Source organism: Leptinotarsa decemlineata, unplaced genomic scaffold (genome assembly GCF_025532065.1).
Source record: "Leptinotarsa decemlineata unplaced genomic scaffold, Ldec_3_MD MMD2_P_RNA_scaffold_12, whole genome shotgun sequence".
Classification (NCBI taxonomy): Eukaryota; Metazoa; Arthropoda; class Insecta; order Coleoptera; family Chrysomelidae; genus Leptinotarsa; species Leptinotarsa decemlineata.
In genome coordinates, this window is record NW_027412526.1 from 7,147,721 (window position 1) to 7,175,135 (window position 27,415).

A 27,415-nucleotide genomic window follows, 5' to 3' on the forward strand; every position below is an offset into this window, starting at 1 on the left:
TATTCAAGAATCTGAGAGTGTGGTCAAGGTTGAGACCAAATTTTTCACTTCTTTCACCAACTCAATATTCACGCCATTGATTGATATGTTAAGGTAGTCTAAAATATCATATCGTGTGGACTTTGGTCCAAATAATAGAACATTTGATTTTTGAGAGTTCAGGAGTGAATACTGTTATGTTGCAGCCCTATAAAAATTATCCAAGTCTTTATTAAGTATCATAGAAGAATCATATTCATCTAGAGGGAGGACACTATAATAAATGTGGGTGTCATCCGCATAGAAGTGCACTTTGTAGTGATCCAAATTTTTTTAAAGATTGGAGGAGTAAAGAGCAAACAGGATCGGCCTAAGTATAGAGCCTTGTGGCGCTCCGCGCTGAAGAGATAGTATTTCATCAAACATAACTGCTTGATATTTCTTCCATTAAGATAATTGGCAAGCGAAGTGATAGCTGAAGTTGACAGACCAAAGTGATGTAAAATTGATATCAATAAATCGTGGTTTATAGGGTCAAAGACTCTGCTGAAGTCAAAAAGTACTAGAGCTGTACAATGTCCTCTATCTGAAGCTCTGACAATGTCTTCTACAACATTCAGCAATGCTGAATCAATAAAATTGAAAAGATCAGCTAAAAAACAATTATACTAAGCAAAAAACCTGAAATTACAATGAAATAAAATACAAGCAATAATTGAAATTGGACAATTAAGCAAAGTTATTTCACGACGTTTCGATTGTTAGTATGCACAATAGTTTTCAGGTGCTGACTGGACTCTTATTATGTGGATTTGTGGATTTTAGCTTGAGACCACTTGATGTTATGTTGATGATTCCAAACATACTCTGATATTCCTGATTTTCTGGTTGCTCCTCGCTGTGTGTGCTTCTTGTGCTCGGCAAAGCGAACTTTCAATGGCCTCCTAGTTTCACCCATGTATGATTCTCCGCACTCGCAAGGTATCCAGTAAATGCAATTCTTGGAATCGCATCCCGCGTTTGGTGGCCTGGTTTTCGAGAGGCTGCTACGGATAGTGTTTACAGATCTGAATCAGGTTCTAATGTTATACTTATCCAACAACGCATTCAGCCAAGCTAACGTACAGATACGCTAGCTTGGCTATAATCAAGGGGAAAACGGCCAACTCCTGTCAAATGGTCAGCTCCCGCTAAAACCAATGAAGAGGAGGGAGAGGAGAGCGGATAAGTGAATGTAGTGAAAGCACTCGAATGACCTATGAATACTCATCACCCAAAGATGATTGTGGATACTAATAATCGAAATGTTGTGAAGTGACTTGGCTTGAAGTCTTTCAATTTTAATTTTCATTCCTTGGTAATTGTTACTTGTATTTTACTTCATTGTAATTTCAGTTTTTTTCCTCAATATATCTTGTATCTTGTAGGTTGAGTTAGTGTATTTAGATACATGGTATCTAAGTATCCAATAATAGTAGGTTAGGTAGTAGAGCAGGACCTCACTAAGTTACACGTAGTGGGCTACTGAACTTCGCCGTTTAGGTCAGCAATTATGTGTGAATGAATGTAAAACAAATTTGTTCGGTTTTCCATGCTGTTCTAATAGAGACAGTTATATTAGTAAAGCACAAATTAGGTAAAATATAGTCAGTATTAACACGCCTAAAGAAGCAATTGTATAGCGAAACACGTGTTGCGGTTTTGTTTTTCAGTGAAAATTTCACAATAAATTGTTACTTCAATATGTAATGGATTTTTATCAAGTACTGAGTAACCCCATATACACCAGATTCATTTTTGGTTCATCAACTTTCATTTCCAAAGTGCCAAATTCAAGAACCCCTGTATACTATTCCAAAAGTAAGAATCATCTATGCACTTTGTACACGTCTTCATCGAATGTTAAACAACAGGACCCCCTGAGTAAACCCCAACCCTAACTCGAATACCAAACGGAACACTCCTTTGCCAGAAACTGATCAAACTGCGCAATGGTTCGCCTTGCGGAAGAGAGCACCTTCAACTACACCGGGTACCCGAAGAACCCGTGTCACGGGGGAATCCCGTTACCGACGTGGACCCTCATGTGCCTGTTGAGGTTGCCGCTCTGACTGAACCTGAGCAGGCACAGCTTACACTCGTAAGGTTTCTCTCCGCTGTGTATCCTCAGGTGTTTGGTCAACGTGCTGCTATCGGAGAAGGCTTTCTTACAGAGCCTGCACCTGCAACAGAGATAGTCAGTGAATAATAGATAGTTAGATAAAGTTATTGACTACAATCAATTTGAGGGCAATCAATTTAAGAGCCACCGGTAGACAGTACTTAATAGAAATAACTGCGTAAACTCAAGTGAGACAAGAGTGAAACCACCTATTGGTGTGACACCCAAGTCAACTTGCCAAGTTTTTATGTCAATGTTGGTGGTTTAACCAATCAACCGACAACTGCGGTGGCAGAAATTTGGGAAGCTAACCTGGAATGTCATCGAAAATCGAATCCACATGTTTCTAGAAATGATATGAAATCGAGAAAGGTTAATGCAGTCAAGCTGCTGGAAAATAATTCCATGAAAATCAAACGATAAATAAATAATTACCATTCTGATCATTCCCATATTGATTTCAATTCAAGAGCCACCGGTATACAGCTGTTTCAGCCTACTGGGCATCGTCAGTACCGGGCAGGCGGTCCTCGATTGAAGACAAAATGCGAAAAATCAAGAAAAGTACTTAATAGAAATAACTGCGTAAACGCAAGCGAGACATAAGTGGAACCACCCATCGATGTGACACCCAAGTCAACTTGCCAAGTTTTTATGTCAGTGTTAGATATTTCCATTTGATATTTCAACTCATCATGATTTGAGTAAGCCCATAAAAGGTTGCATCGTCTAAAAATAGTACACAGTTCAGTGGATTCATATATTCAAAGATATCGTTGATGTATACAATGAACAAAATTGGACCTAATACCGATCCCTATGGTACACCGTGTCTTGCTGTTGAGCTTACTGAATAGGCCTCTTTGAAAAATACTGACTGTGATCTGTTAGAGAGGGCGGATTTGAAAAAATCATTTGCTACGCCCTTGATATCATAATATTCGAGTTTGTCGAAAAGGAAACTGTGTGAAACACAGTCGAAGATCTTGCTCAGGTCACACATGGTTACTGCCATGTGCTTACCCTCTTCAAGAAATATAATGACGTTACATTTGGGAATATTTTCGATACATACAACTTCTGTGCTATTGTTTGGAATATACAGTGTGCTAATAAAAACACAAATTCATAACTATAATCCATTTTCTTGAACAGTGGAGTGGCGGAATGATCTATAAAGCCCTCGAAATCTTCCACGAACGGCATATTAATAAACGTTTGTGAGTTCATTAAAAAACTAGCACAGAAAATTCCGTATAGATGATCTGCCCTGTTTTTTTTTTCCAAGAGTATCCAGCTAAACAAGACGACGACAGTTACATTCTTCATTTGATTGACCTTGATATCAAATCTTGGACCATAGAATTGGCGGTTTGTATCGAATAATTTTCACAAACCGAGTTTTATGATTGGCTGAAGATTCATAAAATTAAATTTGAAGTCATGTTACAGTGACGAATAGAAATCGGGGAATGCGGGGATGGTTATCGCCGTCGTGTTCAGTTCAGGAACTGATAGCTATTTGAGTGTTGAAATTCGATATTGATGCAGTTATAATTACTTAAAATTTTTGTTGTCTGTTTAAAATGTGGCGTCCTTGGACAAGTACTCATAGTAATAACAAGTGTGATAACAACGCACACTTTTTCCAGTGTAGTGATTTCAATAGCGATGGTGAACAATATGAAAGAGAAATACCAGTGAATAAGATTCGGATGTATTTGAATATTGAAACACAGAGAATATGTTTCAATGTATATAAGAATCTACATCTCAAGTTTGGTTCCGAGGGAAATAAACTATTACAAACAATATCAGATTTGACCGAAATTCCTTTTTCAACTGTACGTAAAATAGTCAGAAACAAACCTTATGAACGCAAAAAGCGATGTGATACAGGATAACCAAAACCTTTAGATGTTCATCTTATGAAATCATTAAAAAAACAATATACGACTGTTAAAAAAGCGATGAGATTCCTACAACTGAAATCATAAGGAAGAAATTGAATACTTCCGTCCATAACGTGAGCTGCTGTGACAATATTCTTCAGAATTGGATAAAGAAACTAGGATTTAGATTTAAAATAATAAACAAACGTCAAGCAGTTAGGGAAATCAGAAGAATAGTGGAATTTCTTAACAAATATTCAGAACAAATAACTAAATATAGACAAGAACAACGGATAATTTTCTATTTGAACGAAACTTGGTATGACTCTCACGGCACAGTTACGAAAGGGTGGACTGATGGTTCGAGAAATGTGTACGCCTAATATGCCTGCAAACAAAGGATCGCGACTAATCATTGTGCATTGCGTAGGAAGTACAGAATGGGTTCCGAATTCTATGAAATTATGTGAAAAAAAAACTTGAGGACTGCAATGTCAACTATCTAATAAAAATTCTAGGGAAGATGAAATACAAAGTTTTTCAATGGATAACAATTTGTATTTTGAAGATTACTATACCAAAAACCAACTACTTGAAGTTTTACAGACAAAAATATTTGAAAAAGTGTATGCCCTTGAAAGTATTGCTTAAAAGTATGGACACACCATAATGAGAATCCCCCCCCCCCATTTTTGTGTTTTCAATCCCATCGAGTTGATTTGGGGAAAATTGAAACAAAGCATCAGGCGTAAAAATGATTTTTCAAAATTTGATAAGAAAGTAATAGAGCAAATTAGAGAAGAAGTATCTGATATTACCGAAAAAGACTGGCAGAAAAGGATTAAAAAAGTAATTTTAGTTGAAAAAGACTATATGAATTGTGGACACTTCCATATTAATGGTGGAAATAAATTCATTATTGATTCAAATGAAGACAGTGATAGTGAAACAGAGAATATGAAAGGGGAATTATAAGAAGCTTTCGAAGAAAGTTGGTGAAGTGATTTTGAAGCGATCGATTGCATATAATATGTGAGTAAGTAGTATTTGGAAATATTTTCAATTCTCACCCGGGTAATTGAATCCCTACTTTCCCACTCACCTATATAAACGCAACACATGACATTAATACGGACAAAACTTTTGAAAAAACCTATTATGATGATCATGAATTGTGAAGTGTGGAATTATGAACCGAATGACTCTTCAATCACAATATAATGTGAAATCCAACCATAATTTTGCAAAATAGCCCTTTTGGACTAGACTATATCACAAAAATCAATACGCAAAGACCCGCCCCCACTGACCTGTACGGCCTCTCCCCGGAATGGGTGCGCATGTGCGTCGTGACGGAGGAGCTCTGCGAGAACCGCCTGTCGCACACGGGACACCGGAAGGGCTTCTCGCCGCTGTGCGTGCGCACGTGCGCGGTCAGATTCGCCGCCTGCGAGAAGGACTTGTTGCAGTCGACGCAGCGGTACGGCTTTTCACCGCTGTGGGTGCGCAGGTGGGTCTTCAAGGTGCTGGGACGTGCGTAACTCTTACCTGAAAATTAAGAAAATGGTTATTAATTTTTCACGAAGATGTAGGTTTTTTCATTTTGTGACAAGCGCAAGTGATGGGACAAAAGTTTCGTTCAGTTTTGTGAAATAATAAAACTAATTATTACAATTTATTGGACGATTTTCACTACAAAGGGTTTCACAAAAACCGCAACACGTGTTTCGCTATACAATAGCTTCCTATGTGACACGTGTCACAGTTTTCGTGAAACCCTTTATAGTAAAAATCATACAATAAACTGTATTAATTACTTCTAATATGGGATTTTCATCAACTATCAGCCAGTTCTATTCAATTATTGTGAAATAATGTCTGGGAAAGCAATGTTACCTCCACAAACAAATTATTCGTTAGAAAAAATATTTATGATGTCATCCATAAATCAATAGAAGAATGATTTTAAAATATTTACTACTACTAGATTCCCACTTGTCTCCGTGCTTCGACTAGCCAATAATTTCAATGTTGTCATTCATCAGGATTGGACCCGTCATTAAATGACTTACGGTGTATTATACTGCAATATATTTGAGATCTGCATAGGCAGTCCACAATATACAGTGTGTGAAAGACAAATGCAATATATTCATTATTTTCGTTACGGTAAATATTTCAACAAAATTCCGAAACACGTCAAATTTAAATTATAATTTGACATACTTCAACGGAAAAATGCTACCCCTACATTCAACTTCCGTCGAATGACAGGTACAATCTCCAATTTTTCAAGCGGGAAGTATAGGCTTGTGATATATTGTTTGAAAGGTCTCTTCATTCTCTATTCAGAAATGTTATTGCTTTTGAGTGTATTACAACAATTAGGATAAAAAATATTAAAATCATGTGGTTACCGAAATTCGACAAAATACACCCAGAACTTATTGCAATATACTCAAAACTTATTTCGTGTTGAGGTATTGATAATAAAATAGTAAGTAAAAATCATAGCAATGTTCTTTCAAGATAATTTCCGTGGCAACGTTAGTTTAAAACGCTTCGTCAACTTGTTTTGTATGTTACAACAATAGTTGTCAGTATTTTAATTTAAGTTTAAAGTTCGTTAACTTCAAGTCTGACGAATGGTTGGATTAACGGAAATGCATAAATTAATAGTTCAACAAATGATTGATTACGGAGATAAAACCCGAAAACAACAAGAAGTATCTCGCCTATTTCATGGGAAATTTCCTGATTTACCGCCCATATCTCAAGGAACAATAAGAAAAATAGGAAAGCAGTTTCGCAAGCGTGGTTATGTGGGGCAGATAAAAAAAGCAGCTGCCAATGCAATGAGTAATGAATTCAAACTAGATGTGATGCTTGAGTTTGAGGAAAACCCACATACATCGAGTAGACAGGCATCCACTACATTCAATGTTAGCCATACATTGATAGTAAACATATTAAAAGAAAATACAATGCATTCGTATGAAATGATACCTACTCGGGAGCTCAAGGAAGACGATTTTGATAGATGAACTTATTTTTGTGAGCAAATGATGGACATGTTGGATAACAATATCATCCAATTAGAAGACGTTATGTTTTCTGATGAGTGTACTTTGTCTCTTAACGGTCATGTTAATCGGCAAAATTGCCGCTACTGGTCAACGGAAAATATTCATTGGATTAAAGAGGAACACACGCAATACCTTCAATAGGTTATTGTTTGGTCCCTTTTTCATTGAGAACAACTTGAATGGCAATAATTATTTGGCACTATTTCAAAATGATGTCATTCCAATTTTAGCAAATTTATATCCTGATCCAGAAAACCTTCGAATTCCAGTGTATACTATATGGTTTCAGCAGGATGGAGCACCACCACATTACCAAGTTAATGCTCGGCAATACCTCGATACAATATTTCCCAATCGGTGGATAGGTAGGCGAGGATCGATTGAATGGCCAGCGCGATCACCTGATCTTTCATCATTAGATTTTTTTATGGGGATATGTAAGGAGCGATGTGTACAAAACTGAACCTTCAGATTTGAATGACTTGAAAGAACGAATAATGCTTGCGATTAGGTCGGTCATGCCTGTGTGTTGAATAATCTTAGAAGATAGATTCATTTGAGATTGGTTTCTTGCCAAGACGTTCGCGGTGAACATTCTGAACACCTAACTTCGTTAACATCCATAGTTCTGTTTCGTATTCTACATTTCATTACGTGTTACATTACATTTTAGTTTTTGAGTGTATTTTATCGAATTTTGGTAACCACATGATTTTAATTTATTTAATCATAATTGTTGCAATAAATTTGAAAGCGGTAACATTTTTGAATGGAGAATTGAGAGACCTTTCAAACCATATATCACAAACCTATACTTCCCAACATTACAGCATCATCCTCTTCACGTCAAGAATTAAATGTTAATGCCCATGAAATTGTCAGCTAGTTCAAATAAATTACAAGGCTTTTCAACATCGCCAGGTACTAATATCAGCATTCGTTCAGCATAATAATGTTCATGAATAATAATATTAATAATGTTATTAATGTATATAATACATTTGTATCTATATCTATCGTTCATAATAAAACTTCCTTAAAAATTGAATGAATATATTTTGTTTATTGCTATTTAGTCGAAAAAAATCGTGTTGAAAACATTTTTAACACGATACTTGGTTAACATCATGTTTTAACACTCTTGACAACCATTAAAATGACACTTTCAATGACAGGCGGTGGAAGTCATCTTGAATTTAGTCAGGTTGGAGCCTGGCTCCCTTACCCTTTGAACAGATGTTTGCCAGAAAGACAAACGGGTCATGACTGATGTGGGTGTTAATGGTATGGCAGCATGAGTGTCCTCAGATATCAGTACCGCCCTTCACGGTGTACCCCTGCCTGGCTGGGGTGAATTGGATGAAAACGTTGTTCATCTTTCAGCGGAGGATATAGGGGCCTCATTCGACAGAGTGTCGGGGCCTTCTACAACGGGAGGGGTCGTCTACAGTATAATCCATAGCTTCCCTAACTAATGGGTTTTCATGAGTTTCTGCACCATCGAAAACTCTCTGATTTCTCGACTGAATGGACTGCCGAATGGAAGGCAGCTGCAAATCTCTGCGGATGGCTTCATTCCGCACGAACCAAGGAGCATTCACAATCATCCTTATTAACTTGTTTTGCAACCTTTCCAGAATGGAAATGTTGGACGGAGCCGCTTGTCCCCAGACGCCTGAAGCATACATGATGACAGGCTTGAACATCGTACTATAGATGGTAATTTTGTTTTAAAGACTCATTTTTGATTTTCTGTTGATCAGAGGGTACAGACGTACTATCCGACCCTCGATCTTTGATTTGACGCACATTATGTGCGGGTTCCAAGTGAGCCTACGGTCTATTAGAAGCTTCATTCCGCACGAACCAAGGAGCATTCACAATCATCCTTATTAACTTGTTTTGCAACCTTTCCAGAATGGAAATGTTGGACGCAGCCGCTTGTCCCCAAACGCCTGAAGCATACATGATGACAGGCTTGAACATCGTACTATAGATGGTAATTTTGTTTTAAAGACTCATTTTTGATTTTCTGTTGATCAGAGGGTACAGACGTACTATCCGACCCTCGATCTTTGATTTGACGCACATTATGTGCGGGTTCCAAGTGAGCCTACGGTCTATTAGAAGCTTCATTCCGCACGAACCAAGGAGCATTCACAATCATCCTTATTAACTTGTTTTGCAACCTTTCCAGAATGGAAATGTTGGACGCAGCCGCTTGTCCCCAGACGCCTGAAACATACATGATGACAGGCTTGAACATCGTACTATAGATGGTAATTTTGTTTTAAAGACTCATTTTTGATTTTCTGTTGATCAGAGGGTACAGACGTGCTATCTGACCCGCGATCTTTGATTTGACGCACATTATGTGCGTGTTCCAAGTGAGCCTACGGTCTATTAGAAGGCCGAGGTACTTTACCCGCGCTTGCCAGTTAATCTCCCTTCCAGAGATTCTCACTTTTTTGGCCGGAGAAGATTTTAGTGTTCCCAATGCACGATGCATATAGACGACGCCGAGCTCCCGACCCATGGAAGATGAGAGGAGAGCCGTGTCATCGGCGTACAGAGATATCTTCACACGCTCGGGCCTCGGAAGGTTACTGGTGTAAAGTGAGTACGTCAGAGAGAGCACGGCCCCCTGTGGCACTCCAGCAAGGATCTCTCTGTTATCAGACAGAGATCCCTCTACTCTAACCTGAAATGTCCTGTCTTTCAGGAAGGACCCGATCTACCGGACGAGGCCCCGAGGCAGGTCGAACGCATTTAATTTTTGCAGAAGACCTTCGTGCCAAACACGGTCGAAGGCCTTCGAGATGTCTAATAGGACAATGTGCACTTTTTTGTTTGTGTTCAACTCGCGGATGGTGTTTTCGACCAGCCTTAGAACCTGTAACTTAGTGGAGTGTTCAATGACAGTTGTAGAAAAATGTACTTTCATGAGCATAAGTGACACATTTCAAGATGCATATAGATGCTTCCATCTCTTAGAGAATTTGTCTAGAACTATCTTGAAATTCTGAATTGTATATCATTCTCATCAGTCTTTGCTGCGCGAAAAAAAAATTAATTGGCAGATCCTCAAGACATGAAAGCTGATGTGAGAGTAAGCCATAGAAGAGTAGACATTTAACAATACCAATTCATCTAGAGCTAAACAGTTTCCCAATCGCTTGAGCTGAGTGGAACAGAGTTTGCAAAATTTTTATATTCTGACTTTTCGAAGGTGGATTGTACAAGAAACAAAGTGAACATCACTAAAATAAGTACAACTCACCACAAATTCTACATACATTCGGCTTCTGACTATCTTCATCCAACAAGCTGATGCTATGCCTCCTCCTAGGTGAAGCAAAAGACATCGGCACAGTCTTGTATGATGGAGTCAAAACAGGAGTTTCCTGTTGCGGTCTAAAGTCTGCTGTGAAGGAGTAGGTTCCTCCATACGATGGGCTCAGTAGTCCTTGATTCTGGTAGCTCTGTGGTGTTACTTGAGGTGTGGTACTCCATTGAACCTACATTGAATGAAAGTTGAATGTAAGAGTCCCATGGTGGAGAGAAGAGAGTAGAGTAGAGAAGAGAGTAGAGTAGAGTAGAGAGGACTGGATCCTCTGGGAGAAGGAAATACTAGGAGTAGATAGTTTTTTGCGGAATCTACTGCTAGGTTATTAGCCGCGGACTTGTTGTTTGTTTTTCAAATTTCATCTGTTATATTAGCGGCTTTCAAAAATGCCATCAGGTTGCTCAACGTTCGTCTATCATCACATAGAATTTCTTTCATTGCTCCAGTTATATCATGTTGTCTCGTGGTTTCCTCATACTCTGGACTTTCTACAAGTATATGTTATACTGTTAGTACTGTTTGGCATGTAGTACATAGAGGTTGTTTGTTCTCCTAGGAGCAAGTAAAGGTGTGTCATTTTTGTGTGGCCGATTCGCAGACGCGTAAGAACAACTTTCCTGGTCGATTTCAATGGTGAGATTCGCTTATTCACACTTGGTTTCGAGCATTTCAGTTTGGCGTTAGTTTCATTCCAAAGAATCTGTCAGTCAGATTTTTCTTTGGTTTTATTAAAATTCTTCAGATCTTCTGAGTGGAGTGGTACATCCTCATATTCGTTAGGGTTGGCAATCATTCTAGCTGCATTGTCCACATCCTCGTTGTTCTTTATGCCACAATGACTAGGCACCCACATGAAGCTAGAAGGTGACAGTTCTGCAGCTTTCCTTCATAATATGAATTCAACCTCATACACAAGTCAATGAAAATATTCACGGACAGTCAAGCGGCGTTGGAAGCTCTTGGCTCCACCGAGCAACGTCTAAATTGGTAGCAAATTGCCAAAAAAGACTCTCCTCGATAGGAAGACTCAACAGATTGTCTTTGGTCTGGATTCCTGACCATACTGGTCTGGAAGGCAATGAAGCTGCGGACTCTCTTGCAGAAAAGGGTGCTGCAAGCGGTTTCATTGGACCAGAACCTGTCATTGGCATGGCTTGAGGGTTTACCAAACCATCTAACCTGAAAGACCACTCACCATTCCAACTAATCGGCTTCGTTAAGAAGCTGGGTTTATTATATCGAGTGTGAATAGGTGTAAGCCACAATAAACCCTTATGGGTTGCGGTGGAGGGTCGAACAGACCCACTCACTTTGGACCTAACTCAACCCTACTTTGATAACATCACACAGATAGTACAAACACAGTTTTAAATGACTCTTCATTCAAGACTATTGAAGAAAAATAAACTGTTTTGTTTTCATCTAAAGCTCCCTAAAATATTTTCCAAGACTTTTTCCCTTGCCTTTGTTTTCATTCAAGGCAACTTGCTAGTCATAAAAATCAATAATATAATTGAAAATATTATTAATGTAACGAATCTGAAGCCGCCTCTGATCAGAACGCCGGCCTAAGTATAAAACAAACACATGACGTCATCTTGAAAGAATGCAGTCGGGAATCGCCGGTAAAACCGAACCGAATACAGATTTCTAGAAAGTACCGTTACCGATATAAGCCCGGCTTCCCGACCCAAGAGGGCAGTTCAGAAAGTTAATCGAGCGGCTAAACAAGAAGTTCAAATAGTGGAAATAAAATAAGTATTAGTTGCTAGGTGTTGTATATGAATTAGTTTGTGATTAATGAAATATTGTTGGAAATAAATTTGTTTGAGACGGTTGATTTATTAATTTGTTACATTAATAATAAAAAACACCCACATATACAGGAAAATCATAACATTCTGCAGAAATAAAAAATACATTATTATTATTACACACCTGAGGACAGGAGATTTCAGTCGGCGCATATCCGCAGCTGTTATTCGGGTGGTATCCATGCATAGTCATATTCATCGAAACGTTCACCGACATGCTGGGGAAGATGGGAGGTTGCTGGCTGAAACTCTGCTCGCATATTCCACCGGAGTACCCTCCCGGCGAGAGGAGCATTTGGGGGTGGTACAGATGTTGCGTTTCGTACTTTTCGTTGGGGCTTTGTCCAGGATGGACTACGGCATGCTTCAGGGACAGGAGCACGTCTGCCACGTCTGAGGAAGGCTGTTTGTTGTCTCGAAATATCAGCGGTGTTTGGTTTTGGAGCGTGGGTTCTATTCTGAAAAGACTTTTCTAGAAGGAACTTTCGTTTTTTGATCGTGAAATAACATTTTTACTCATTCATTTTGTAAAGCAAATATATATGTGATATTTTTCTTGGCGTAATGTTGAAAAATCCGTCAGATCATGTTGATACAACTATTTATCGGAAGTAATGGCATAAGACAAGAATTTTGTCAATTATTTCTTTCTAACCGATAATATATTGAAGGAGTTTAACAGCGATAAAACGATTCCTCTCAGCAGCGATGAAACTGACAGCCACTAGTGGAGATCCTCAAGGATCCATTTTTGCACCATTACTTTCTTCTACTTTCCATTGATAATTTATGCAAAACATTATGATTTCAAGCGATATACCTCTGTTATCAATAAAGATGACTTTATAGTCGAAGTAACTGGTATTGTGCATACTTAAAGTGTCGGCGCCCTCAAAGGCCAAAAAAAATAATACAAAGAAATAAAGCCGCTGCCAAGTAGTCCACAAGGACTGAAGAATTGGCGGTTCGTATTGGATGATTTTTACTAACCGAGTTTTATGATTGGCTGAAGAGTCATAAAATTATATTTTAAAGTCATGCTACGATGACCAATAGAATGTAGCGATGAGTACCGCCGTTGTGTCGTCAATGTTCAGTTCAGGAACTGATCGCGATTTGGGTGTTGAAATTCGATATTGGCTTAGTTATAATTACTTGAAAGTTTTGTTATCTGTTTAAAATGTGATATCTTTGGACAAGTACTAATAGTAATAACTAGTGTGATAACAGCGCAGACTTTTTCCTGTGTAATGAATCCAATAGCGATGGTGAACAATGCGAGAAAGAGGTACCAGTGAATAAGATTCAGATGCATTTGAATATTGAAACACAGAGAGTATGTTTCAACGTATATAAGAATCTATATCTCAAGTTTGGTTTCGAGGGAAACAAACTATCACAAGCAACATCGGATTTGACCGAAATTTCTTTCTCAACTGTACGTAAAATAGTCAAAAACTAACCTTATGAACGCAAAACGCGATGTGGGAAAAAAAAAAATAGGACTATTACAGAAGCAATGAGATTCCTACAACTGAAATCATAAGGAGGAAATTGAATACTTCTGTCATAACGTGAGCTGCTGTGACAAAACTCTTCAGAATCAGATAAAGAAACTGGGATTTAGATTTAAAATAATAAACAAATGTCAATCAGTTATGGAAAACACAATAATAGTGGAATTGCGTAACGAATACATAGAACAAATAAGTATATATAGACAAGAATAACGGCAAATTTTCTATTTGGACTAAACTTGGTATGACACTCACGACATAGTTATGAAAGGGTGGACTGATGGTTCGAAAATGTGTACCCAACATGCCTGCAAACAAAGGATCGCGTCTAATCACTGTGCATTGCGGAGGATGGGTTCCGAATCCTTTGAAATTACGTGGAAAAAACTTGAGGACTGCAATGTTGACTAACATAAGAAAATGGAAGCTAATATTTTCGAGAAATGGTTTGAAAACACATTGATCCCAAATTTGGATGCGAATAGTGTAATATTCCTCAACAACGCTTCCTCATTCGCGACAGCTCATCAAAGTACCGAATAAAAATTCGAGGAAAGATGAAATACAAAGTTTTTCAATGGATATCAATTTGTATTTTCTAGATTACTATACTAAAAACCAACTACTTGAAATTTTACAGACAAAAACATTTGAAAAAGTGCCCTTGAGAGTATTGCTGGAAAATATGGACACATCGTACTGAGACTTCCCTTTATTTTTGTGTTTTCAATCTTATCGAGTTGATTTGGTTAAAAATTGAAACAAAGCATCAGGCGTAAAAATAACTTTCCAAAATTGGATTGGAAGGTAATAGAGCTGATTAAAGAAGAAGTATATAATATTACCGAAGAAGACTGACAGAAAAGGATTAAAAAAGTAATTTTAGTTGAAAAAGACTATATTATGGAAAGTGGACAAAAAATATGGAAGAGAAATTATCAGCAGCTTTCGAAGAAAGTTAGTTTTATATATATATATATATATATATATATATATATATATATATATATATATATATATATATATGTTAACTCGAAGATTCTCACGGATAAAGTATGATGAGCCGTTTTCTCGGGTTTCGCTCCGTGTTCTGTGTATTTTCTCCCCATAAGAATTATTTTCACAACGTTTCGGCAAAGTCTCATTTGCCATCTTCTGGTGATGTCTGGTTTTTTCAACTAGACTGATTAATTCGAACTCTGTGTCTCAATTTATAGGGATGGATGTTTCCCTTTACCTGCGTTGCTGCCACTACCTGTGTTTGCTCGACTACCTGTTTTGGTCTTATTACCTGAGCTGCCTCTCCTGTCTCTGTTTTTGTACCTGTATTGTCATGTACTGCTCAACTTCAGAGGCAAAACTCGGTACATGACAATACAGGTACAAAAAACAGAGACAGGAGAGGCAGCTCAGGTAATAAAACCGAAACGAAATGTTGTGAAAATAATCCTTATGGGGAGAAAATACACAGAACACGGAGCGAAACCCGAGAAAACAGCTCATCATATATATATATATATGCTAAAACTGGTTTTCCGGGTATTTGATCCATGTATGTGATATTATCTCTAATTTCACCGACGTTTCGACAAAATCTCATTTGTCATTATCTAGGTGTGCTAATACGTATTCAGAAGTTTTGTTGACCTTGCTCAACTCACTTCTTACTATACTGGTAAAACGGTATTCGTTACGTGTTCAGATATAGAGGGTCCATAAACACTCTACTACCTACTACTTAAATGTTGTTGAGTTTTACCTGAGTTCTTCTTCTTCTTGGTTGACCTCATCTCCCCGTTAAGGTATCGAATATGAAATCTGAAGTTTTCACGGATAGGAATATGCTAAACTGGTTTTCCGGGTATTTGATCCGTGTATGTGATATTATCTCTAATTTCACCGACGTTTTGACAACTCAATATCTGAACACGTAACGAATACCGTTTTACCAGTATAGTAAGAAGTGAGTTGAGCAAGGTCAACAAAACTTCTGAATACTTATTAGCACACCTAGATAATGACAAATGAGATTTTGTCGAAACGTCGGTGAAATTAGAGATAATATCACATACACGGATCAAATACCCGGCATATTCCTATCCGTGAAAACTTCAGATTTCATATATATATATATATATATATATATATATATATATATATATATATATATATATATATATATATATATATATATATAGAGGAAGGGTAGTCGTTGCTGACTATAGTTAAGAATAAAAACTATTGGATAGTGGGGTATTGCAGCAAGTAAATTTTCCGAAAGCTTGGACTGGCTTAAAAGAGTACTCATGTACTTGCTGCAATACCCCACTATCCAATAGTTTTTATTTTTATATATATATATATATATATATATATATATATATATATATATATATATATATATATATATATAGATATATATATATATATATATATATATATATATCTATATATACATATATATATATATATATATACAGAGGGGTCACACCATTGCTCGATAGCTATTGCTCAGAAATAACAAAGTTTGAGTTCAAGGAAATTTCTGAAATGTATCGATATTAGAACAAAATGTCAGTTCTAATCGGATTTTTTGATCATAATGAACTATAATTTATTCGATGGCTGTGAATTTCCTTTTCAAAGGGGTGTCGTTCGAAGCTCTACTTGATGAAAAATCACTTTTTGAATACGTCTTCAAGAAAAACAGTTAGTAGTGAGACTTAATATTCACATGGTCTTTCACATAGACACAAGAATTTTAATAGTGTTGGAAATAAGAACATTCACGGTAGAGGTACGATGCTGATTCTAGCCCAAAATCCCATGCTTTTTCCTATGCTGCCTCTTTTTGCAAGTCTCAAACCTTCGAGCGAAACCTTGTGGAACTCCTATCTCAAGTTAGATTTGACGTGTGTAAGAGTGATACGATGCGATATGTATGTGGGTACGAGGTAGTAGATGATGCCGTCAGAGTTGGTGTCATGCCAAAAGGGTACTGAGCCGTACCTTCGCTAATAATAGTCGCATCATCTCCATTTGTTTTTTTCATCAATGCATTTCTACTTTCCTTTCCCTTTCATTTTATGTACTGCACGTGGTGATGCGACTATTATTAGCAAAGATGCGGTTAAGTGCCCTTTAGGCATGTCAACATCTTTGATTTTTTCCAACTCTGCAGTGACGTCATCACCTTCTTCCCCATAGACACATACACATTACATCATACACTCTTACACACATCAGACCTACCTCGAAGTGGGTGTTCCACAAGATTCCTCTGGCAGATCTGAAAATGAAGCAACATAAGAAAAAGCATGGGATTTCGATCAATCCGGTAGTGAAAAATGAAATATTAGACTTGCTTACGGTGTGTTTGTCACAGAATTACTTCCAAATCAATGAAACTTTTTCTCATCATGCAAAGGTCTCATAATTAGAAATCCACTTAGTCCTATTCTAGCAGAGATTTTCATGGACGATTTGGAGAGAAGAATACGCAGTAGTGAGAAGTTTCATGTATTGGTATAGATATCTGAATGATATCCTGGTATGTTTTACGGGAACGAACAGACAGTTGACAAACTTTTTCGAATTCATCAATTCTCTCCACCCTTCGATTACATTCACAATGGAGATGGAACAGGACGACTCTTTGAATTTTTTGGTTTTGACAATAACAAAAGTTAACAACAAACATGATTTTTCAATTTATCGTAAACCGGCACATACAGATATTATCACTCATAATTCGTCCAGTCACCCATATCAGCATAAGGTAGCAGCATTCAATAGTATGATCCACAGACTGATAAATGTGCCCTTGTCAGAGATGAATTTCAATAAAGTACTGAATATAATGAAGCAAATAGTCGTCAACAATAATTACATTCTTCTGAACACATACTTTATCATCAAAAAAGTTATATAGTCAAATTTTGAAAGAAGTTTACCCAATTCAAAAAGAAGAGGATAAAAGTTATAGAACCTTTACCTACTTAGGCCCACCCACTACAAATATTCCAGATTTTCTGCACAGCAAAGGAGTAAATACTGCTTTCAAAACCAATAGCAACTTAGGCATGCACATTAAGAATAACAAAGATAAAAGTTCAGTTTTAGAAAAATCAGGAGTGTATAAATTATGGTGTGGATTATGTCCGATGTTTTATATAGGTCAAACTGGAAGAGCGTTCAAAGCCCGCAAATATAGTTTCTAGAATGGAAAATCAATTCCACACATGCCACTCATTTAATCACAGAAGGACATGAGTTCAACCAATAATACAAGCCCCTCCATTTACAGAAGAAAGATTTGAATCCTAACCTGTTGGTTAGGATTCATTTTTTTAATTTGTTCATTTTAATGAACAAATTAAAAAAATCTCATCATCTTATGAACCATCAAACTGAATTGAATAATTTGCCATTATTGAATCTATTCATTTCCGCGTAAAAATAGTTAGGTATATTTATATTATATTTATATTAAATATATATATATATAACTATATATATATATATATATATATATATATATATATATATATATAACTATATATATATATATATATATATATATATATATATATATATATATATATATATATATATATATATATTATGAAATGGTTGTGATCAATTAGTTTTTTATGGGATTTCGAAGTGAATTTCCTTTAATATTTACTATGATTTTTATTTCTGATCAAAAAATCATTAATTATGACATTTGGATCTGGGAAGAAGTTACAAAGTTCCGATTCATTACATTAGGCAAAGTATTCATTTGCAAGAACCATTTTTATCAATTATGAACTAACCGTAAGAGTTGTTTATTTTCCATAAGCCCATCTTTTCACTAGTATTTCACATACACATTTGTTTAAGGAAAAAATACTACTTTTCCATATCGAGAATATCAATGAAATGTTACAACAGGTATGAAAGAGTATAATCATAAAATAGGGATACATGTAAAATCACGTGAATTGAGATACTAGAACACAGTGCTTCCTCCAGTCGGGCATCTCTAGATGCAGTAATCTAGACCCTTCCACAAGCCACACAGTATGAGTAGCCCCGAACTTGACAACTTCCAGCACAGCTTTCGCCACAGCATCAGGTTTCTGGCATATCGCAGTCTTCAGGAACTCTTTCAGCTCCTTACCCATCTCCGGATTGAGCATGCGCTGGTCTACATCCTTAATCAGAGTAGTGGAAGTGATACCAGCACAAAGAGCCACGACTCTTATTCCAGTCCTCACGAAGTTATCCGGATGGCCGAAGCTTTGGGACAGCTTGACGATGCCTGTACTGCCAGAGGCGAAAATCGGGGAGTAAGGAAAAGGTTGTATTCCCGAAAGCCCTGCTATATTGATAACGACTGTGTTCGACTTACGAAAGCATTCCTGCACAGCTAGGTTCACGTTGATGGTTCCGATCAGGTTGGTTTGAATCTGCTCCTGCCATTTCTGTTCGTTCCAGATTCCAGCGGCGCTGACGATGATGTCCACCTTCTTGAACTCGTTTTTGATCTTCAGGAAAGTGTCGTCGACAGCTTCTTTGTTCCTCACGTCACATTTAATAAAAGTAGCTTTGTTTTTCCCGTGAGAGCAGTTCAGAGTGTTCACTGCATCCAGGCCTCTGGCGATGTCCAGGCCAATCAGGGCCACGTGTTTTGCTTTGCAGCAGAGCAGTTGTTGTGCCGTGGCGAAGCCTATACCGTCTGAACCTCCAGTGATCACGGCTACCTTGCAGCAAGGTTCCATGTAGAGAATGTTCTGCTTACAACTACTGTCGTATCCTTTGGTATGGGCATAGCGAGAAGGACTGCAGGAAATGTATGCTACCCTTGTGTTCAGAACCAGGAGTTTGCTGAGTTCTCGTAATTTTATATGGAAAACCATTCTCTCTTCAGTTCTGACAATGACATTTTGTGACTGACTTTTCTGTCGCTCAAGGTGAATACAGATGTGGTTAAGAATATCGTTATCACTGTATCGATTGGTTGTCTTACAGACCTACGAGGTGTTTAAAAATTGTGTTTCATGCTTTATTGATATTTATCTGGAATATTTTACTCAGGGGGGGACATATTGAGTTGTTTGAAAACTTTTGTCCGTTTCAATGTCATGTGATATAAATGTTTAAAGAAATATTATGAAAATCAAGTTAATATAGCAAAAAGAACCTTTAATGACGATAGAATACTGAACTCCAACAACATGAATCGGGAATGCTGGAATATAATAAAAGAAAACACAAATAAGGAAAACAAGGATAAAATAACTGAAATGATAAACACTGAGGGTGCAGTCTTAAGAAATGATAAGGATATAACTAACTTCTTTAACACATATTTCATAGAACAAAACAAAAACAAAGGTTCAGAAAATTCAAACCATACCCTAAAAATTAAATCCCGGCTCCACTCATTTTATTTATACCCTACCGATCCTGAAGAAATACATAAGACTATATTAAAAGTTTGCACCAAAAAAACACCGGGTATAGATAATGTACCAGGAAATGTCATGAAGGCTGTTGGTGACATTTTATCACATCCACTAAGTATTTTAATAAATAGAAGCTTTTATGAAGGTAAATACCCTGAACAATTGAAGTTCTCAAGAGTTGTTCCACTCTACAAGCAAAAGGGGTGTAGAAAGGAGGCCAAAAATTATAGGGCAGTGGCGGTTCAGTGTCACATTGGCAAAATATATGAATACTCTTATAACGTAAGACTCTGCAATTATCTCGAAAGGTTTAATATTTTAGATAGTTCACAGCATGGGTTTAGAGCGAAAAAATCTACCATGACAGCATTAGAAGAAGCTATATCTCACATCCATGACGCGTTGAACAAAAAAGAAAACATAATGGGACTGTTCTTTGATATGAGCCGGGCGTTCGATACCGTTGATCACAATTTGTTGAAAGCTAAACTGTATCATATTGGTGTTAGAGGCCCGTGTTTGAAATGGATACATTCATATCTGTCAAATAGAAATCAACAAGTAGAAATCAACGGGGTCCGATCCGAGCCGATTGAAACTAGAATAGGCACTCCTCAAGGATCATGTTTGTCACCAACCTTATTCAATATATTTATAACTGATCTACCCATGAAGGTAAATAAAACAAGCTATCCAATTATTTATGCAGATGACACTAATTTAATCATCACTGGACAATCAAGGGGGAAATACAGGACAAAGCTGACGAATCTATCAAAAACATAACCCAATGGTGTGGTAATAATAACATATCTCTGAATATAGACAAGTCAATAGCTGTTCACTTCAATACAAAAAATGCCACTGTGAACCAGAGCATACTACTTAAAACTGAAGAAACATCATTAGAAAACTCGACCTGTACAAAATTTTTAGGGGTCCACTTGGATCAAAAACTCACATGGAACGATCATGTTGAACATACATCCTCAAAACTGAGCTCATATTGCTTCATTATTAGAAACTTGCGTAACACAGTGTCAATGGAAGTACTGAAACTACTATATTTTGGCCTTATTCAGTCATGCCTGTCATATGGTCTGATTTTCTGGGGAAAAGCCCATAATAGTGGTCAATTATTTATCACTCAAAAAAAAATTATAAGGTGCATGCTGAATTTATCTAGCAAAACATCTTGTAAAAAACACTTTGTTGAGCTGGGTATTATGTCATTACCAAGCTTGTACATTTACTCAATAATTGTTCACATCATAAATAAACATAACTCTCTTAAAACAAGAAAGGATGTTCACAATCATAATACGACGCAGAAGGACACCATCAATTTATGTTTCTCTAGATTATCAATCGGACAGGAGAATCCCAATTATATAGGAATCAAATGCTACAATAAAATATGTGAAATTAAGAAATTTAGAGAACTCAGCACAAGTTTATCTAAAAATTATCTAAAGAAGTTTTTAGTACAGAAATGCTATTATTCAGTTCAGGAGTTTTTGAATGAAAATTTTGACTCAGACCACATGAAACAGTAGTCTATTGATTCAAATTTTTAATAAATAATCCTAATTAGTATTGATAAACTTATATTTCATTTATTAATTTTCAAAGTGTGTACATGTACCTGTTAATTTATTTTATTTTATGACCAAAAAGTGAAATTGTAATATTATTATATCCTATTTATTAGTGACGATTCCCATAATGTATGGTACTTGTATTGTAACATTCAGTGGAAAATAAATTGTCTTGTCTTGTCTTGTCTTGTTGTTGTAACTCCATACCTTAATGAATATTCATTTTACTGTGTCGTGGTACAGGGTGTCCATTTGAAAACTGCGCACCCTTATTATCTTCCTTCCAGTAAATAAAATGAGGAATCTAAAAAACAGGTTAATTTTATAGTCGAGAGAGACACTTTCTTTGTATTTGTACCCCTCGTGGTGAGGCTGAACATAGCAGATCACCTCCAACAGTAAGGGCACTTTCTGCGGCGGGGGCCAAGAGCTCCGCCTTGAATAAAGGCAAGGAACCGGCTGTTCCTGCAGGAAAGCTCCCTCACTTGTGCACCTCCACGGAGGGAATCCCCAAGACAGGAATGTCGCTGCACCTTATAATGCAGTGGTTTCGTGACATAAATGAAATTTTCGCAAATGACTGAGCTATTCATTACACACCTTCTCGACTTCTAGGATCAGAAACATTGAAAATAATTGAGTTTCATGGATCAACCTGTCTTAATTTTTTCAATCACTGTTGGTATCATCATCACCAATGTATATAAATTCTAGTTGGTAATGTACTCACTTGTAGCTTCCATTCGTTCCATTGCTACATGGTGAGATATTGAAAAGGCTGGGAAGGGGTTCCAGATCCAGTGGTAGCGAAAAAGAGCCCATATCCTCGCTCCAACACGAAGATAAATCGTCGGTACAGTTTGTCACCTGTAACAAAAATATTTCGAATCTGGGATCAAAGTAGAACATCGAAGAAGTTTTGAAAGTTCACAAGACTATTTATGAATGGACTGAGACGTTACTTGATGAGAATTAATAACAATATCCATGATAATAATTACCCAATTTTCACAAACATTTCAATTATCGATACCTAACATCTATGGTTATCAGTAAAAATGATCTCAGGTAGAGTTTTTACACCATTTACACTATTAGTTCATGGGAACCCGAATTTTCACCCTTATTTACTTCCAGCGACTCCAGTAGGTTCAACTTCTGTCCCTCCATGTAGAAACTAAGGGACAAAAGTTGAACCTGCTGGATTCGCTGGAAATAAATGAGCGACTCCAGCAAGTTCAACTTCTGTAAGTTGAACCTGCTGTCCCTTAGCTTCTACATGGAGGGACAAGTTGAACCTGCTGGAAAGGCGCATTTATTTCCAGCGACTCCAGCAGGTTGAACTTTTGTCTGTTAGCTTCTACATGGAGGAAGAGAAGTTGAACCTGCTGTCCCTTAGCTTCTACATGGAGGAACAAGTTGAACCTGCTGGAATGGCTCATTCATTTCCAGCGACTCCAGCAGGTTGAACTTTTGTCTGTTAGCTTCTACATGGAGGAAGAGAAGTTGAACCTGCTGTCCCTTAGCTTCTACATGGAGGAACAAGTTGAACCTGCTGGAATGGCTCATTCATTTCCAGCGACTCCAGCAGGTTGAACTTCCGTCTGTTAGCTTCTACATGGAGGAAGAGAAGTTGAACCTGCTGTCCCTTAGCTTCTACATGAAGGAACAAGTCGAACCTGCTGGAATGGCTCATTCATTTCCAGCGACTCCAGCAGGTTGAACTTCCGTCTGTTAGCTTCTACATGGAGGAACAGAAGTTGAACCTGCTGTCCCTTAGGTTCTACATGGAGGGACACAAGTTGAATCTGCTGGAGTGGCTTATTTACTTCCAGCGACTCCAGCAGGTTGAACTTCTGTCTGTTAGCTTCTACATGGAGGAACAGAATTTGAACCTGCTGTCCTTTAGGTTCTTCATGGAAGGACACAAGTTGAACCTGCTGAAGTGACTTAATCATTTCCAGCGAACCAAGTAGGTTGAACTTTTGTCCCTCAGCTTTTACATGGAGAGTCAGAAGTAGAACCTGCTGGAGTCGCTAGAAATAAATCAGCGACTCTAGCAGCCTATATTTTTTTTAAATCCCCTCCTATGACAAACGAAGTAGAAGTGTTTCATTCAATATAAAGTAAATATGTGCATATTGATGCCATAATAGTAATTCAAAACAAGTTATGTTCCCAAACACCAGAACTGCAATACTCTCATCGACGCGTGTTTCACCAACCAGATTGTTGTCTTCTGAAGTATATTTCATCTCCTGAAGGACCTTCTGGCGTGGATTCATTCCACGCCAGAAGGTCCTGTTCTACCTTCCATAATGAGAGCTGAATAAAAACTAGTAGTGATGAAAGTAATAAGCAATCAAGCAGGTATAACAAGGAAAAGTAGTTTTTGAAAAACTTGATCTGAATGTATTTGTGAGGAGTTCATTTTGATCACTCCAAAAAATATACCCCTTTTAATTCAACAGAAATAATGTTATGCTAAAACTAGTATTACAATCCTGTTCTGTACGACCATTTATACTTGCACCTTCACCAATTATTGAGTAATTATTTATGAGTATATTAATGAATCGAGTTTGATTGAAGTATATTTGTATAGTTCTGTCTAATCAGTTGTATTTTATGACAATAAATATTTTTGGGTCGCTTGAAAAAACAAAATAGTCTTCCCAATCCTTTTCAACATTTTTGAGATTGCGCCACATTTTGGTGATTATATTTCCGTTTGAGAAAAAAGTAAATTTGTTAATAAAACGAATACTTTTCATGCGGTTGCAATCAAACGTTCGGACACAAAATTGCATCCTTTTATCCAAGTTATCTGCATTTATTCGTGTGATATCTTCAGTTTATTTATTTCTTGACAGTGGTTGTTAAGACATCATTCTCAGTAACAACTGTTGTCGTCAACTGCGATTCATATCTGTTTCTCTTCCCAGATAGATATACGTCAGCTTTTCTAGCTGTAGCTACACTTCCAGTTGCCTCTGGATTTTCTCAGTCTCCTAATCATACAGTATAGAGAATTGAAATACCTTTCATACAAGATGTTACAAGATCCCTTTTCAATATAATTTTTTCCAACTATGAAAACTTATCCTGTTCAAAAGTTAAGAGGGGGAGAGGGGTATTTACATCTGCACTGTGCAAGTGGTTTCAAGAAGTGAGTAAAAATGTTAGTAAGCACTACAATTTTAAAAGTTACTGAAGTCATAAACATCCTCATAATAGTTTTGTAGTTATTCTATGAGATGCTGTAGAATTTTGATTTTATAATATTCTTGCAGTGGCTTTAGGTAATGATATAGTGATGAACAGCTTAATCAACACTAATGAAACATCAATGAAAATAATGAATTTTCAAACTTATTCCCGTTTCGTAAAAAACGCGACAAATCCAAATTTTGAACAAAACTCGATGAATCTTTATTGTTGTGTTTTCGTTTCAACTACCTTATAAAAGTGCATAATACTATGGAAAATGATGGTGAATAATATTCAAAATATTTGTGTCGTTACTATTATTCTCATAAGCAATATCAAATGCGTTAATAAGGGATAATTTTAGGGGGAAATTTTGAGCAAACAGATTACGTGAAAAATTAAAAAATTCAGTTAATCGATAATGCCATAAATATTCGTGAAGGGTGACTCTAACGATTAAATCTTAAAAATTCCGAAACAAATATTGCAACTAATGAATTGTGCAATCTTCAATGGTTCTTCATGGTTTTCATATTGTTTTTCTTCCAACTGATTTTTCTACTTTCCGAACAATCCTACTTAGTGTTTCGCCTGATTTGTTTTTAAAATATTTCCATCGTTATTAAGGAAATCTCATTTCTACTCTTCAATTAATCTCAATTAGTATTTCGACTGATCTGTTTTGTGATTATGTTTTTAAAATATTCATTAATGAAATCTCACGAAAATTACAAAAGTTAATGAAGTTATGAATATTCACATAATTTTGTACTTATTCCATGAGCTATTTTTTAATAATATTCTTGCAGTTGCTTCACTTAACAATATAGTGATGAACAGCTCAATCAATACTAATAAAACATCAATAATATTAATGACTTTTCAAACTTATGGAACAAAGTTGTGAGTTGGGTTTCCGATTTTTATATTATGTTATTTTCAAAAAAAACAGTTCATTGTTATATAATGAATGAAAATATTTAATAACTAGTTTTATAACAAAAAATCAGGGGATTATGTAAAAAAACTTAAAAATTCAGCACATATATGATGCCATATGTATTCATCAGGAATGACTGTAATGATATTATCATAAAAAATCTGAAACGAATATGGCAACTGAAAAACTGTGCAATCTCCAATGGTGTACGTGGTTTTCATATTGTTTTTCTTTCAACCAGATTTCTTCTACTTTTCAATTAATCTCAGTTAGTATATCGACTGAATTGTTTTGTGAGTATGTTTTCAAAATATTTATTAATGAAATCTCACGAAAATTATAAATGCTAATGAAGTGATGAGTATTCACATAATAGTTTGGTACTTATTCTATGAGCTATTTTTTTATAATATTCTTGCAGTTGCTTCAGTTAACAATATAGTGATGAACAGCTCAATCAATACTAATGAAAAATCAATAAAAATAATGAATTTTCAAAGTTATGGAACAAAGTTGTAAGTTAGGTTTTCGATTTTTATATTATGTTATTTTCAAAAAAACAGTTCATAGTAATAGAATGAATGAAAGTATCTAATAACTAGTTTATAACAAAAAAACCAGGGGATTAAGTAAAAAAAATTAAAAATTCAGCACATCTATGATGCCATATATATATATTCATCAAGAATGACTCTAATGATATTATCATAAAAATTCTGAAACGAATATGGCAACTGAAGGACTGTGCAATCTCCAATGGTGTACGTGGTTTCCATATCACGGCTTTCAAAGTCAACCAAACTATAAAAAGTGTCCCAAAAGCTTTCAACTTCAAAATGAATATAGTCATGCACAATCACTTGTCAAACTCTCAATAAACAATTAGTCTACCTGTTGTATTCCTGCAGGAGATCCACTCCAGTTACACTCCAGCTGCAACCCGAACTGGGGGTTGTTGGGGACGTAACTGGCGTCCATGATGTTGGTAGGGATGCTGGATGATGGGAGGACAAAACCTGCGCACCTGAAATGCCGAAGAGCGAATTAGTGGAATTGCCATTGTGTGGAAATTTGATGGAAACAAAGAATCCGCTTCAGCGAGATTCAAGCAAAATTCAGTTACATTTCATGACTATAAAAATGTATTTGTTTAAACTCGTTGTGTCTTGAAATACTAGTAACAATAATAATTTAGGATTTATTGTCAGGAGATTTATTATAGGAGGTCTTATTGATGAATTGGAATAAAATGTAATACAACGATGAAAATTTACGATTGCGCGAGGATACATAACAACAAATGTCAATGGTTACGTTTTTCGAAATCAATGTTACCAGCTGGTTAACGGAATAACAAATTTTGACCAGATTAAGGCAGGTTCACCGGAAACGCCATTTATAAACTAACTTCAATCAT

At 36.5% G+C, this 27,415-nt stretch overlaps 2 protein-coding genes across 2 annotated transcripts; both read right to left on the reverse strand.

Moving 5' to 3' along the window:
- Positions 1-6: 6 nt before the first annotated feature.
- Gl (glass) lies at positions 7-27,199 on the reverse strand. The gene is made up of 6 exons (XM_074173385.1): positions 26,890-27,199; positions 22,579-22,715; positions 12,403-12,736; positions 10,399-10,636; positions 5,343-5,580; positions 7-2,201 (listed from the first exon to the last, which is right to left on the reverse strand). The coding sequence occupies exons 1-6, from the start codon at positions 26,974-26,976 to the stop codon at positions 2,030-2,032; spliced, it is 1,206 nt and encodes a 401-aa protein (XP_074029486.1). The 5' UTR covers positions 26,977-27,199; the 3' UTR covers positions 7-2,029.
- On the reverse strand, positions 18,731-19,757 carry LOC111513617 (15-hydroxyprostaglandin dehydrogenase [NAD(+)]). The gene has a single exon (XM_023169842.2). It carries the CDS (start codon positions 19,699-19,701, stop codon positions 18,775-18,777), a length of 927 nt encoding a protein of 308 aa, XP_023025610.1. The 5' UTR covers positions 19,702-19,757; the 3' UTR covers positions 18,731-18,774.
- Positions 27,200-27,415: the final 216 nt, after the last annotated feature.